The sequence below is a fragment of the Mizuhopecten yessoensis genome, unplaced genomic scaffold (assembly GCF_002113885.1).
Source record: "Mizuhopecten yessoensis strain PY_sf001 unplaced genomic scaffold, ASM211388v2 scaffold4947, whole genome shotgun sequence".
Lineage (NCBI taxonomy): Eukaryota > Metazoa > Mollusca > Bivalvia > Pectinida > Pectinidae > Mizuhopecten > Mizuhopecten yessoensis.
The window spans coordinates 1,365,152-1,381,752 of NW_018405801.1; the positions used below are offsets into that span (position 1 = coordinate 1,365,152).

At 33.7% G+C, this 16,601-nt stretch overlaps 2 protein-coding genes across 2 annotated transcripts in view; one reads left to right on the forward strand and one right to left on the reverse strand.

Moving 5' to 3' along the window:
- Positions 1-7,943: 7,943 nt before the first annotated feature.
- On the reverse strand, positions 7,944-12,982 carry LOC110450065 (patched domain-containing protein 3-like). Its single transcript, XM_021497307.1, has 4 exons — positions 12,950-12,982; positions 11,461-12,447; positions 10,104-10,304; positions 7,944-9,766 (listed from the first exon to the last, which is right to left on the reverse strand). The coding sequence occupies exons 2-4, from the start codon at positions 12,437-12,439 to the stop codon at positions 8,355-8,357; spliced, it is 2,592 nt and encodes an 863-aa protein (XP_021352982.1). The 5' UTR covers positions 12,440-12,447; positions 12,950-12,982; the 3' UTR covers positions 7,944-8,354.
- A 2,864-nt stretch (positions 12,983-15,846) lies between these two features.
- Positions 15,847-16,601, forward strand: part of LOC110450067 (patched domain-containing protein 3-like) — a 31,804-nt gene continuing 31,049 nt past the window's right edge. Inside the window, exon 1 of the mRNA XM_021497310.1 lies at positions 15,847-15,919. The gene's annotated coding sequence lies outside the window, so the exon portion shown is untranslated. The remainder of the gene's footprint in view (positions 15,920-16,601) is intronic.

A 16,601-nucleotide genomic window follows, 5' to 3' on the forward strand; every position in this document is an offset into this window, starting at 1 on the left:
AAGCTTTAGAGTTCTAGATGGAATATGTATATAAGCGGTTACACACATATTTACCATGAAGCTTTAGAGTTCTAGATGGAATATGTATATAAGCGATTAGCGTTCATACAAGTATGAAATTAAAGAAAAATACTGTTCAACCCTTATGTGTTTAATAGTATTGATTAAATAAAGTAGTCAGAAGTGTACATTTCTTCTTCGCAAAAGGGGTTCAAAAGTGAAACTTATACAGGTACAAAAATGTGTCACTTCAACTAAATTATATATGTATGTATAAAACGGATAAAAGTATACAATTTATAACAGATGTCTGGTCGCTATCGGCCGTTTCAAGTAAAGCTTGATAAAACCAAAATTGTGAGAATTCCAATATAACACGCTGATTACGGTGTACATACATTGTCTCTGTGTCCAATAGATCTTATCAATGGCGTCTCCTTGGCCTGGACGCTCCTTTTAAAGCTGGAAATAAAACAAACAGTTCGTGGGGTTCTCAACAGTAATTGTAATTTGTCTGAACTTCAATCTGAAATGTACTCGTCCACTTTGCATTGTTTTATGCGTTTAACAAACATGATTTTAATTTATCGTTTTGATGTTGAAAATACTCTTATCTTTATAGCAGTAAGTCATATAACATTACAGATTGAAGAAAGTACACATGATAAGTACTTTTGTTGATAGAAATCGTTAAATGTTCGTTTATTATGGATTATAAATCCGTTTAAATTAATCTCTATTTTGTAAAAATGCCATTTCAAATTTATTCTGAGAATTAAGTATGCTTCATAGTCGTGGAACTTAGGGACAAAACACTTGAACGGAGACCCCACCTTCAAACAATCTTCTTGCATGTGTGGCAGGTAAATTGGAAAGTCTGTTGTATTTTGGTAGTTGCTTAGACCCAACCAGGATCTACATTTGAATTTAAAATGTCATAAATCGAATCATCATCCTATTTTTGAATACATTATGAAACAAATGCTTGTAAAGGCTTTTTTTAATTGATGCAAATAAATGAAATTAGATTGGAACTTGGCACTAACAGATTATGCGATATTTGTTTTGTATAAATTACAGTGAATTTTTGATGAAAGATAGGCCTAGAGAATTCATGATTTTTACAGAATGCACTATTGGGAATGAGGGAAGACTGATATTTCCATAGCACCTGGCAACCCGCTTAGGATATTATTTAGGGAGGGGATCATGCTATATCATCTATGAGTCTGAAGTATTCTTTGCTGCTATTACTTTCCGAATGTTTCCTGAGGTGTTGACGCTATTATATTTAATATGTCATTTTATATTTAAATTGTTTGTATGACTAATTTAAGGTATTGTGGACATTTATATAACGTTGCAGTTCTACAGAAACAAATTGTACTAATGTTCTGGAGCCCTTTAGATATAGATGTGTGATCTTAGATATTGACCTTGATTTTAGATGCACAAATTTGACCTTTATTATTACTGAGGAGTCTAAAATGGATAAATTGCTTTTTGGTAAAATACTTGTTTTAAGCTTCATTGGGCTTTCTGCCTCGCCTCTCTTAGTTTTTAGATATTTCTATTGTAAATATTTTCGATAAAATATTAAATGTCGACAACACTGTACATGTACTAAGTAACAGTTTTATAAACACATCCTTTAACTGTAGAGGTTATATCATGCTGATATATCGACCAGAGGAACAATGAATTACCTAGGAGTGCCGCACTCACGATGTGTGCCTGTTAGTGTTTGTCATTTGATATAGTAACAGCTGTTCGTACGCTATTTGTATTTCACCAACTTCCTTGTCCCAAGTAAGCTTTATCATGTAAGGTCACGTTTTCTCGCAACTCAGAGATATCCGTCGTCATCTCCAATGCTTGATTATTCTATCTCGTCGGGTATGTCTGGGACCATTACGTGAAATTTCCTGGAATTTTTGAAAATGTCATTTCAAATTTATTCTGATACTTAAGTATGCTTCATAGTCCTGGAACATAGAAACGAAACATTTGAACGGAGACCCCACCTTCAAACAATCTTCCTGCATGTTTGGCAGGTATGTTGGATAGTCTGTTTTATTTTGGTAGTTGCTAAGACCGAGACCAGGATCTTCAATTACGTATAAAATGTCATAAATCGAATAAACATCCTATATTTGAATACCAGCTACATAATGAAACAAATATTTGTAAATACTTTTAAAATTGATGCAAATAAATGAAATCAGATTGGAACCAGGGACTTATATACAAATATGGACTTTACTGATGGTGAATATGGTGTGATATGAACTTGAAAAAGCGATATTGACCGAGGCAAAGCCAAGGTTAATAAATATTTTTCATGTTCATATCACATCATCTTTACCAGCACAAAAGTTAATATTTTTTTCATTATATTCTTTAACAATAAAATTTTGCATTGGTAGCCTTTACTTGGACGAGCCTTCGTGTAAAATGTAGCCATGGTGGAATACAACAGTAAGGCATCGTAGCTTTCGAAGACATCACCAAAGTTCTTTCCCTTCAGATAAGCATGGAGAACACAACCTGCGTGTTCGGTGGCCTTTTTTGTGTTAACAGCATCTTTATCTTCGAGTAGCTTTAGGAAATGTTCAGATGTAAAGGAGGCGAAGAGATTTCCACCAGCCATCCTCTGTTGTCGTCTGACAGATCGGGTTCCGTTTTAATAACGTATGCGCTATGACAGGTTTCGGATAATTTCCATATAGGCTTTATTAAACCAGTCTACATGAGATTTTGAGGACTGGTCACGTGTATAGGATCTGAGCAATTTGATTGCGTTCAAGCATATACTAACAGGTTATGCGATATTTGATTTGTATAAATTACAGTGAACTTTCGATGAAAGATAGAGAATTCACGATTTTCACAGAATACACTATTGGGAATGAGAGAAGGCTTGTATTGCCATAGCACCTGGCAACCATGGACATAGATGTTTGACCTTGATTTTAGAATTCTATTTTGACCTTTATTACTACTAATGAGTCTTAAATGGACCAAACTACCTTTTGGTACAGTAATTGTTTTCAACTTTATTAGGACATTTTTAGTTTTTAGATATTTCTATCGTATATATTTTCGATAATGTATTAACTGTCGACAACACTGTATTAAATAACAGTTTTATAAACACAGCCTTTAACTGTAGAGGTTATATCATGCTGATATATCGACCAGAGGAACAATGAATTACCTAGGAGTGCCGCACTCACCATGTGTGCCTGTTAGTGTTTGTCATTTGATATAGTAACAGCTGTTCGCTCGCTATTTTTCTCTCACCAACTTCCTTGTCCCACCATATTTATCAACCATCTATCACACTGACAGCTTTATAATGTAATATAATCAGACTCTTTTATGTTTGCCTCATTCCAACTACCAGAATAAGTTCAGAAACCATAAAAATGCGTTTTGACGGACTACCATATTGAAAATATCAATTTTCCTCCTCGGCTTTTTTGACGGAAACGAATCAGTCAGCGAGATTTAGCATAACCTATATTTGCAAAGTTAGTTAACACAGAAAAAAAAATCTCATCTTTCGTATTTGTAGGATAAAATATATTTTAAAAGGTTTTACTTTCATCACGTCGGCTTTCGTGCAATGCAGCATCGGACTTTTTCCGAATTCGTGACTTCACGTCACGTCATTGTTAACCCATTGTGATGTCACGTCACGTGAAACGGGCTGTAAGATAGAAATATCATTCAAACCATTCTTATGCAGGACAACTCTATCTTACAAACACGTTTATCCAGAGGGCAAAGAGTAGTCTGTACTAATTGACCTGGTAAATTTTAGGTTAAAATTTAATCGAGAAATGTTTCCTTAAAAATAATGGTGAAAACTTTGTCGCTAACAGATAGTTCATATTGTAGCCATATCGTTTAAGTATTGGCAGTTCATCAAATAACGTTAGAAAATAATCAGTTAGTTATTATAGCGTACGCTCTTGTGTTAGCCCGCATAGCGGGCTCATGAAGGGAGCTACATCGCATAGACCTTGCAAGTCAATTCACTTGCATACTTTGGGAAATCGCGCGTGCACAAATTCCGTTTATGGAAGCCGCCATTTTGGATCTATCGGATGTAGAATAATTTTCAACAAAATTTAATTTATTTCAATATAGAAACATACGGTCTCTGATAACGTTTCTTTTCTTTTTCAATTTTAACGATTGCTATGACATACATGTAACGCCGATTTCCTGGCCCATTTCTAACTATTGAGACCAAACCCAGCACACACAGAGAAAACCTGCGTAATACGTCATCAGTCATTATGCCGTCATAATCGATATTTCCCGCGTAGATGATAAGCGGTGTGGTTCAGTAAGACGGTACATGTTATACAGAATATATGGCAGGCATCTTTGTTTTGTGATTCTGCTGTAGACTACATGATGTGTATCGTTACATATGAAATACATGTAGTTACTGTTACACAGTCAAATAGGAAAATTAGCAATCATTAAGTTATAAATCAGATTCAGTATGAGATCAGGTTGTAAAATAACACCACCTTTGTAAAAGATGTGGATTTATTAGGTTGCCTTACAAGCGTCAGCTGTAGGGAATTTCCTTTAGCTCAGCGTTAGAGCATCAGGCTGGAGAGTCAATGGTGGTGGGTTCGAGCCCCAGCGACGGCGCTATCTTTATCACTATTCCTCGTCCTATTATCATAAAAAAGTATCATATTGCTTGTATGTAAGAAATCTGGTCTTGGGTCAATGTAAAAGACCAACATTACGCAAGATACATGTATATGTCAGGAGTAGGGTTGAAGGTTGTATTTTTTTTCCATTTTCGTAGAGTGTACAAACTCGGATTCGAACTGGCAATCCCGGGATTATCATGAAAAGCCTAATTGACCTATATCGTATACATACTGCACTAAATAAAATATCATAATAGAACACTTTGAAAAAAGAGGAAGGAATGAAGCGGAACTGGACTGGGTCGATCGCCGGCGACCACATGGCTCAATTGGTAGAGCGTCCGTCTAGAGTTCGGAGGGTCCCGGGTTCGAACCCTGGTCCGGTCGTGCCTTTTCCCTCTTCTTTTACATTAGTATACATAATTAAATCGGCTAACGTCCTCTTTAACATTAAATAGGCGTAATATACCGTAACGCATATAGTCATTATGATACAAATTAAAGTATGGTCCATACGACATTGTACAGGGATACATGTACATAATGTACTTGTCTATTCTATTGAATTATATAATGTTCCAGCGGCTTTCAATATAAAAATTAAACCTCTGTGTGCGATGCGATATCATCTAAAATATTAATGCTTACTCTAAAACTGTTATAAGATGGTTACACTATTTTATTCAATAGATTAAAATGTAAACAGTATAATTTTATTAAGCGTTCGCCTCTTGGTAACACCTATTTCATATTATATCACAATCATACATGGCGTGCCTTTGCAAATGCCAACTCTGTTTAAATATAGCTAAAATAATGTTCAGAAAGCAAACAAATGTCCCTCCCCCTTAGGTTAAAACAAAGACCAAAGAAGGAAATATGGCTGAACACAACGCCTAATAATATGATATACAACAATCTGCATTTGTTATGTTGGTATATAACTCTTAAGGATGTATACGCACACATATAGTTTTAAGCTTTATTTTTTTTACAACAATTATGAAACAAGTAATAGTAACTTTTATAAGTCACTTTTGTAAGCGCGAATGAGAGGGGGAGGGATTTTTAATGTTACAGGAAACCAGAGTACCGGAGAAGATCCACGTGGTCGGGCAGGTGTTCCACCTTTTCACAACCGATTGGGGAATCGAACCCCGGGCGCCTTTGTGAAAGGCAAGTGCGTTATCCACTGCGTCACCCGATCGCGACCACAAACTTTGATGACTGTTTGACTTTTAGTATTAGTAGATGTATGATTGACCTAAAGAAATGTCCAACCAAAATGATGCACAGACGATCGTTCGAATGTATAATTATTGACCAAAGATTAGACGAACGTTATAAGTGTAATTTGGATTCTTTGGTATTATTTTCTTAACATGGATTTAACAAAATAATATTACAAAGTTATAAACGATACGTCTCTTATGACTCGCCTTTAAATAACGGTGTCATCATGATAGTTAAACGTATTTATTGTCTGTGTTATTTAAATCATTTTTACATTTGGATGATATTAATGTGGAAAAAAATACTTTTTCAATATTACTACTATACTGTTAAGTAAGTTTAAGGTTAATACGGTAGGGGATATATATAGTTCTTTAGATTAAAGATGGAAGGGCTGAGGAAATTTGTTGTGAGACTGTATGCTGATTACTAATATATACCTTTATTTGTATTATTTTTGTTCGTTGTTCAGTCTTTAGATTAACTTAACGACCAATTATTTGTTAATAATCAATAACAGCAAGGAGTATTGCACGTGATTTTTTCAAGAAAAGTCGAGTGGATCTTGTTACATAATCCCTGTGAGGGAAATGTATTAATAATCATATTCATGGATGCGCGTAAACAACATTAATGTATCTGCATTAGGCGATGTATGTTATGGGAATTTGAAAATATGTATATGTATATATTAATAAATATTAGAATGATAGTATGTATATTTTAATCAATTGTCTGTAGATTATATTATGAAAGAATGTTTTGTTTTTGTTACAGGTGTTGTCCTAATTCATATATTGTTGCATTTTATTTGGACTTATCATTTTGCTGTTAATTCACCAACACGTTTAAATCTCAATAACGCCCACATAGTGTTGAAGCTACTTCGAGGAGTCAGCAATTGTAAATATTCCATCCTTCATCGCTGTGATAGTTAAGCAATTATAACCTTGTTTGAAGATTGTTTGCTAAAATTGACCTGAGATGTTCAATCGTTCTAACGAAATAAAGTGTTATCTTTCATTAGAAAAATACATCATTTTAAATTGGAAAAATAACAACACGGATGAATTAAAATTAAATGTTTGTTTTAAAGATATATAACGTTACTTCTTTATCAACAGATGCCACTATATGTCCACTGATCAAAATGTTCAGTACATGTATATTGCATGAGTATTTCGGCATTTTATGATTAGATACCAACAATCACTTATGCTTCTTTTTGATATTAGGCCCCCAAGTTAGAATATAGATTTTTAAAATTTTATCAATGCTTGTTCATTTACGAACACAATCACCTTATCGAAAATATCCTGACAAGAATCCATGTATTTAAAGGGACAATGAACTCCTTAACTGCTTAACCATACGTTTTAGCGGTAGCTGTCGGTGAGCTTCTAGTTAACAAATAATCAGTCCAGCCGAGGAGAGAAGGTACATTTTAGCTATCTACACTTAACTTCCTTTGAATACCAATACATTTATTCTAAAATCTTCCAAACAACATCTCAATCTACGTTTAAACCTACTGATATCGAACTTTGTGCGGTATGAAATTCTTCCTGCGGCACTTTCTTAGTAACGTGTTACATGTGAAATCAGACTCACTGACACTGTGTTTGATCGACAGCGTGGTACTGTACATATTTACTTCTCACTGAAAACCCCGGATATTGTGCTATTTTTGTCAAAGCTTTTTTTATCACCAGCTGTCCAAAAAGATAAAATTGACCACACTGGACGTTGGCTTAAGGTCATGTCATTATCAACTACGTAAATGTTTGTTAGGAGGTCTATATTTTCAGTATCTAATCGATTTTTAGGGTGTCATTTGACTAAATAACAATACCCTTTAAGCAAGAATGAGTCATTCATAAATGAAGGAATTTTTTATTCAAAAAAGGACGAGATACAATTTATCACTAGTCAGAAAGTGAGTAACAGTTCATTTAAAAATATATTTATACTACAAAATTTGTAAAAAAGAAGATGTAATGATAATACAATGTAAAAAATACACAAGTTATATATACCGACAATACAAATACACAAAGAATAAGTTATCATTGCTGTACTATATATATTGTCATTATCGCAATCACAAACAGTTATTACTTACTTACTACTAATTACTATAAAGCGCTATCTATAAGCTACTCTAGATAAGTAACAATTAGGTTTCTGAGGTTCAGAGTCGAGACACCGGTCATTTGCACTCTTTGCTTGACAAAGGAATCAGACGTTTTCGAAAGCTCGCAAAATTGGTTTTCAATTCCTGTTTGTATTCAAAACAAACTTAGCCTTAATGATTAGTAATTACTTTATAGCATTATCTATAAATTACTATGAATTACTTTATACTTATTACTAATTACAATGAAGCCCTGTTATAGCGATTACTATAAACTATCCTATCTACAACTGTGTTTTCATTGTTTAACTGTCGGGTTGATATGCATGGTTGTAGTTTCCTATTGCTTCTTCTATCTTTTTGCTTTTCCTTTTAAAAAGACTGACATTGTCAAGTATTTGTTTGTGTGGTCCAATCAGGGACAGAACAACTGGTAAAACAAACATTCCATGGAAGAGGCCAAACAAAATGACAAGCAGCATCACTCTGAAAAAGGATATGAACACGTAGGAGTCTGATAATGTGAGCATCACTATTCCGATGACAGAGGATACTGAACTATTGAAAACAGGCCCTGCAGTAATTTCTAATGCTTTACTCACCCTAGCATTCTTATCGGGACCCTCTGACGTTAGAAAGGCGTGGCAGATATGCGCACTGAAATCGACCGAAAAGCCAACACTCATGATTACATGGATCATAGTTATGGAACTAAGAGACAACCCCCAGAAATGCATAAACCCCAGCACCCCTGTGATGATTGAGGCGAGAGAGATCGTTATGCAAAGTATGAGAAAAGGGTTTGGCATCAATACACAGGCAACAACAAAAACGGCGACTACAGCAATGCCGACTGTCTGGAGAGTACTCGGTAGTACAGAGACATACTGTTCAAAGAATATGAATGCTGGCGAAAATGCGAAACAAGGAATGCTTGAATCGTCTGCTATTTCGCGCATGCGCAACATCAGTTTTCCTTGCCTGGAAGTGTCTTTGATACTTGTTGACATGACATGAAATCGCGACGCTTTAATCAAATCCTTTTCGTCATTGAAAACGACATCATTTTTAAAAACATTTGTGTTGTTCAGAAAATGCTTGAGTCCGTTTACAAATGCAGATTCTGACTTATTTGTGAAATAAGAAGATTGTTGGTAAGATTTGAGCCAGTTCAATTCAAAACTGTCCTCCACTTCGATTTGTTTTCTACCAGTTGTTAATAGTGATTGTATGTCGTCGGAAATTTTAACTGAAGAATAGTTGAGGGGTGTTGGTACAGCAAAGGATAATGGGTATTTTAAAGGGAAATACTCAAAGTCCCAATTACTAAACCGATGAAAATACGAATTTTCCGACACCAAATTCTGCAAAATCAAACCTTGGTGTAAACGTGTTACTCCTATTATAGAAAAGGCAAGATATGTTAAGTACAACATAACTGTTATCAACTTTGCCGGTAAACTAACTAACACCCTTGGTATAACCAGACGCGGAACTTTCTCAAACATACTTTCTTGCTCATTTCTGGACACAGCCGGCGACCCTGTACAACACATTCGTTTAGCAATAGATTCAGAGGTAGAATTCTTCTCATCCGGGAATTTTACAGGTACACATGTAACACAATGTCTGTTTGCCGCTACTCTTCTTTCATGTAGAACCATGCACCCCAGAAAGAATGTAATTTGGTTGAAATAGCAAAATCCTACAGCGCTTGCTGAAAAAAGAATAAATAAAAATATCTTAAACAGAAAACCTGGTATAAAAATGCCATAATTCTATGATAACCAATGTGACCTAATTTTGTTATATGCATTCATTTTTAGTTTATAATGTATTACTGGAATTGTATCATGAATGATATGTGTTCTTTACAAGGTATAACACATATAAATCTTCGAATCAAATGTATAATGTTGTCGTATTTGATTTTAGAAACATTGTAGTATACTTTTTTTTAAACCCCGAATATTCTTGATTAAAATGCTTTATATTATCGTTTATGTAGGTAGGAACATTATTTTTTAAAGAAGTTTGTAAACAAAAAATGGTACCTGTAAATAAACAAAAGTTTCGGACACTTTTAAATACCGATGTGATTCCGACGACGAAGGCGATGAAATTAGTCAGAGACGTGATTGTTATTGCGATTCCACTGGTTTTCATGACAAAGGCAATTTTGTCTTCTATTTCCGCGGATTGGTCAGCGTCAGCGAGTCCGGACATCATGATGAACATGTCATCTACACCAATTCCTGAAAATTTAGAAATTAATTACGATAAAACAAAATACATGTTTGTCAGTGTCTTCCGATCGAGAAAAGACGTTAAGTATGTTGTTTATAAAATGTTACAAATAATCACTAGAATACCCCTGCTTAAGAATTAACGAACTCAATGCAAAAGCTCCACCCGCCAACCTGACCCAAAAAAGACTTTATCAACAATATTCATACACTTAAAAAAAGGGAGAGAAGAGGATACAGGGAAAACACGTTTATTCAGTTCTTTTTTCTATTTCTCTGTCAACGAAAAAGATGCTTGAAATCCAATTTTACAATGATTTAAATGTTCTATCGGTATATCAGTGAAAAAAAAAGTTTTTTTCCAGAAATATTACTGAATAGTTATTCTTACAGATAAAAACGGAATAAATACGTTTTATTAAGAGACTATAAGGTAATATTGTGTCAATGAAAATTAATGAAGAGAGGACAATTTGTTTTAAACATATATATTCAGACATGAGGTTAAAATGCAAAAAAAAAAAATGTCATATGTTAAATGTCTTCCATGCTTAAACACATTTATTGCGCGGACGTATATATTCGCTCGTGCGCTCCGCGCACTCGTAAACCTATTCGTCCGCGCAAAAAAACCTCGTGCTTTCTGATTCGTTAGAAAAACACAAGTGTGGGGTCTTGCATATTTATTTAACAGTGCAATAAAAGAAACAATGCCACTATCAGTGATTTATTTGCAGAAATAAATATCTGTCGATAAAATATTTCGAGAAAATATGTATAAATATTTAATAAAGAAAACTATGCATTAATGTATGAGATTCTGACAAAACAATCAGCAATTAAAAAGAAGAGAATACGATTGAAAATATCAGTGACAAAATACATAATATACATAATATTAATTAGCAAAGGAAAAGATAACATGATAAAAAAAATGAATGACAAGAAACATAATATACATAATATTTATTAGAAAAGGGAAAGAGAATACGAAAGAAAATATTAATGACAAAAACATAATATACATAGTATCAATCAACAAAGAAAAAGAAGATAATACAATTAAAAATATTAAAGACCCCCCCCCCCCCAAAAAAAAAAAAAAAAAAAAATTAAAAACCCCCCCCCCCCCCAAAAAAAAAGAAGAAAATATTCTTGTATTTACCAATAATAAGAAAAGGCATGACTCCAACAATGTTGACAAAGTCGACGTGAAGTACGGACATGAGACCGAATGCTCCAAGTATTGCTAATCCTGCTGAGATAACCCCTGCACGGCCTAAATGACCCCGTTGAGATACACAGTTTCCTCCTGACGCGACAAAAGACGCATAGGTGATCATCAGCGTGAAAGTTAAAGAAAAATAGACGATATCGCTCCCTGTGTTGGCATCAAGTTCAATGTTTAAAGAATCTGATATCTGGTAAGCAATTTCCGAATCATTCAATTGAATACCTCTAGAGGTTTCTAAAAACTGTTTTTCCCATTTTGCTGATAGTTCATTAAATGTCCTAGAATCTTGTCGCAAATTGAACCGGATTTTCAATGCAGTTGCAGATTGCAGACTTTCATTCACAAATGTTGGGGGTCCTATCACAAGGGAATAGCCCTCTTGTTCAAATATCCTTCTCGTGATGCCCCCGTTTTCCAGTTTTCCCCAAAATACAGACCCCAATAGAAAATCACCATCAATGACGCATCTGTCATTTCGCCTTGCACAAAGATCGTCATATTTAAATGTCGTATCGTCAATATCTGTAACGAACGTAGCCCGTACCGTTTCAACGATATTTTCGATATCCCTTTGATATTTTCTATCCAGAACATTCATCCCATCACGAGGTATAATGATTAATTCTCCAAATAAGCCAAGATTATCCATGCTTTGTCTATAGAAGTTTATTCCCGAGGAATCCGGAAAAACGGACACAAGTTGGTCTCTATCCTGGTCTGCCTGGCTGTTGCTTGGTGTATAAACTCTCACTATATCAGAATCTGATGTCATCCACTGGATGTTAACACCGAGAAGTCCGTTAAGCAGGACGCATGTTATAATTGCAGTACATGGGTATATAGCCAAGGCTCTTCCGTAACTAGCGAAAACGCTCGAAATTTTGTCCTCGACTTTTCTTGAGAAATTCATTTTAATCGCTGTAAAAGTAAGAAATAAATCAATTAGTGTTTTTTTTAAATAATAAAACGAAATCGCAGGAATTGATTTCTACATTTCTTGTGAAATTTATTTTAATCGATGGAAAGGTAAGAAATATATAAAAAGGTAAATTTTTAATAAAAGAAACCCAGCATAGCTCTCAAAAGTTTTAGCTCGACTTATCTTGTAAAATTCATTTAAATGCTGTAAAAATAAGAAATAAATAATAAAAAAAGATTATTAGATCAATTAAAAAATAATGAAAAATTAGAGATGATAATTTGTTTTTGAAAGGCCATTGCATTTTTCGTATTAGTATTATAGCTTATATTATTTTTTAAACATAAGTGCATATTTTAGTAAATCAGCAAAACAAATTAATAAAAAAACTATAAATAGTGACAAATGAATAACATTCGGAGCATATTTGAACGATTAAGCAGAATGTTTTTTTAAATCGTCATTATGATTGAAAGAAATGGCAAAATAAATCATGCATACTTACAAATGCTTGAACATGTGTACTGTGATCTCCTTCAGACCACACAGGTGTATGCGGTGTTGTACACAACGTTAGCGTTTTATGGTAAGTGATCTTATCAAAGTGATTGATACCTGGCATACATGTGTAACCCCTCCCTTTGTGTACATTTCAGACATTACACAGAACATTTAAATTCCTACACATGATTATTACCAGATCTAAATTTAACTTAAAGCTTTGTTGTTTATAAAGAGTTCAGTTGCTTAGAAATAATACCAAACACATCAATCGTCTGTTTGATCTTTCAACATTTGTTTTTATGATGAAAAGTGGAAAGTTACCTGTCTGGAATGTGTATTACATGACCTGCCTACATTGTAGCTCCTCCTGGTTGTACAAATATCAAATTATCCACAGATAGGTATGCATTCATCGACAGGAGAGTACTTACATTACAATGAAGCATGGGTTTCCTGTCATAAATTAAAGCTCACCAGGCCAATCAAAATCTGTCTATTCTCTGTTGCCCTCTTGTTTGTAGGATGATGAGGGATTTCTAAACACAGCACTATCTACACGACTTAATAAAGAGCCGACTTCAAGGTAAACTAATGCCGCCTCGATGACTCTGCAATGTTTATTCGTTATAAATTTCATTTTCTAACAGTCAAGGTTATTAATAACGATTTATGAAAAATATTGCTCATTCTATAATTGTTAAAACACCCTTAACATACAAAAATAAACGTTTCATGTGAATTTAGAAATACAGATTATTACGTTAAATAAGTAATATACCCTGAAGTATCAATCATTCATCTATTTTGTCAAGATGAAATATTTGATATCCTTGTGACCGGGTTTTTGAGATGATACGGCGATCAGTTTGTATATATGCGCAGAACTGATGATAATACCTCGAAAAAGTTCGATTTCTGTTTTGCAAAGTAACAAGGTCAAGTGAACTTTTTCTAATAATAAAAAAAATTTCTTCTCTTTAGCAACTTTTTTCTATATCTTATTTTTTTTCAAGTTCCAAACAATAGTCCAGTTTGAGAACAGGTCGTATGATCTAACGTCAAGGTCACTTTTACTATTAATATGAAATATTTGTTATTACAATATCGACAAAGACAACGACTTCATTTTGAACAATTGCATGTATGTATGTATGTATGTATGTATGTATGTATGTAAAAGAAAAAGATTAAAATTGTACAAGGAGTACGAGGCCAGTTGTCCAAGAAGAATACGTATCGTTTGTTCTATCAACGACACACGTCGGGTAGAGACAAGTGAACTACAAATCACACGAATGAACATAATCGAAAACATCGACCTGGATATCACACACAAAGTACCAACAAAAGATTATTTCCAATGAGTTCTTGATAGCAACCGTAAATCCTGTCAAAAATACTTTACCTGTATGTCTCGAATCCCTGTGTGATATGTTTGTCCACTATCAGTCGAAATGTACCACTGGAGATATTATATTCTGAGAAATCTGTTGAAGAAATATTATCCTCTTTTTCTCAAAAATATAGTAGTTTATAGTGGGGGAGCTTAACAGTAAAGTTTCCGTTGATTTCATGTGAAGGAAGTTATTATCTGAAAGTGGAATTGAAGGACTTGCCAATGAGTTTGTCTCCATCCCTATTAGACTTTTCACAATCTATTCAGTATTTTATTAAAGTAAAAACAAGTTGGCCAGGAGAGGGTCACAGTTTGTTTCACATAGGAATTCAATCAATGTTCTGGATATTCTTGCCACTGACCTCAGGAACTTTGTATAGACCAGAAAATACTTTAGTCTCATGGTTTCTTTTTTTCATACTTTATGCTAAGAATGGTAGTCAGACGTTTGAACAGTTGCGTGGTGGAGCAATTAGAAAGATAACGCGTTGTATTCGTGTGTATAAGGTCAGTAGTGTTTAAATGTATATGTGACTTGCCAAAAAAGGAAGAAATAGCATAAAAAAATGTCAATGTAGCTTTGTAAAGAAAACTGCCATCAACATTGTATAAATACATATCTTGACCGATATTCAAGGTATGGGAGTCAGTTGTCTGTTAGGGTCAAAGACTATTTAGTATGGATTTTTTGTATGAAATTTTGTTTTGTTGATTTATTGTTAAACTGAATAGCTTGACAAATAGTTATCGTCCAAGGTATTGATCTCTTCAAACGATATTATATCATAAAACAAGATGTATGGAGTAATGATATTACCATCTTTCTTATTTCAACAAACAACTGTAAATTATTTTTCACATAAAAAGCATTGAATCACGTTCAAGCTGATAAAGATTGAAGAAATGTGTTATATTGTAATTTTAGTCTTAGATTTATTATATTTAACTGTACCAACGGGCTATCAAGAACATTTTGAAAAATGACCTTATATATTAAGATCGATTGGGTCCAATTGGTAAAAAAGTTCAAACGACTATTATCATAGAATAAAGCTTTCAGTCATGTTTTTATCATTATCAGTTTCATATAATCCTTAAATTTTTCCTGATTCTGACTCTCATAAAAAGATGAATTTTATATTGCTTTTAGAATGTTTCGAGTTATAAAATTTCAGATTATAAACGATAAACAGCTCTCAGTGTATGGATACACAATTTATAATAAAACTATTGAGGCGTCTGCATGTTTTGATGGTCCGTGTATGTAATGTGTTCATTGCGTTGTTTAGAATAATAAAGTAAACTTATGTCCTTTATATAGACTTGTCGATTGACTATTTTTCATTCGTAATAATGTTCATCTATGTAGCATAATTGTGCGCTCAAATCAGATCGGACGTGATACATACAACGATGACTTTCGCAATATTGTAAAATGACGTCTTACCTGTGTATTTGCTCGTGTTATCAGGTGAAATAAGTGTTCAGATAGGTAAGTGTGCACCTCACAGAGGCGTACGGATATGTGTGTCACGCAAATAAAATACGAATGTTGATACGCTGAATTTGAGGTAAGTTGATATAATTTGTGCTCAGTATTTTCAAATTTGTCAATTTTTAGATATCGTGTTCTATATTGTATTTATCAACACAATATCAGGTTCCTAAACTAGCAGGGAACAGCCTGTGGTGATTATATATGAATACTGATATGTTTCAACCTTCCAAACACACGTGCTAAAAACTGTCTCTATAAACACACGCAGTCAAATAAAATTGAGTATAAACTGACGCCACCTTTTTAAATATGTTCATTGTAGGGACCCATTAGAAGATTGTAAGTAATTGAAATTGTTCATTTAAACGCAGAGTATCCATAAAGGTGTAAAAATTGTTTGTTTTAAGGATACATGTTTTAAAAAGTTATAAACAACAATTTTGAGACAGAGCCGTGTGATGTTATTTTTTTCACGACAGTTTTTATGAATGAATTCTCCTCCTCCTCGCAGTCATCATCATCATCATCATCATCATCATCATCATGTTAAAATTGACAAGAATGTTTACGAGACCTAACAAAATCTGAATTATGGACACCTGTTTGTTAGCATCAGAAAGAATGACAATATTCAATTATGAATATGAAATAGTGCTCAGACTAGCGAAAATAAGAATGGAATGTCACATTTTAAAAATGTTGGCTAAAATTATTCTGGAATTCTTTTACATTTACCAATCGCTTTTTTCCAATTA

Bases quoted from the DNA above. Each gene is read 5' to 3' on its own strand.
- LOC110450065 (XM_021497307.1), bottom strand. From the start codon at position 12,439: ATGAATTTCTCAAGAAAAGTCGAGGACAAAATTTCGAGCGTTTTCGCT. The intron at 10,305-11,460 runs GTAAATACAAGA...CTAAATTTTCAG, and splicing joins CATGCCTTTTCTTATTATTG to GAATTGGTGTAGATGACATG. The intron at 9,767-10,103 runs GTACCATTTTTT...TTCTTTTTTCAG, and splicing joins AAACTTTTGTTTATTTACAG to CAAGCGCTGTAGGATTTTGC.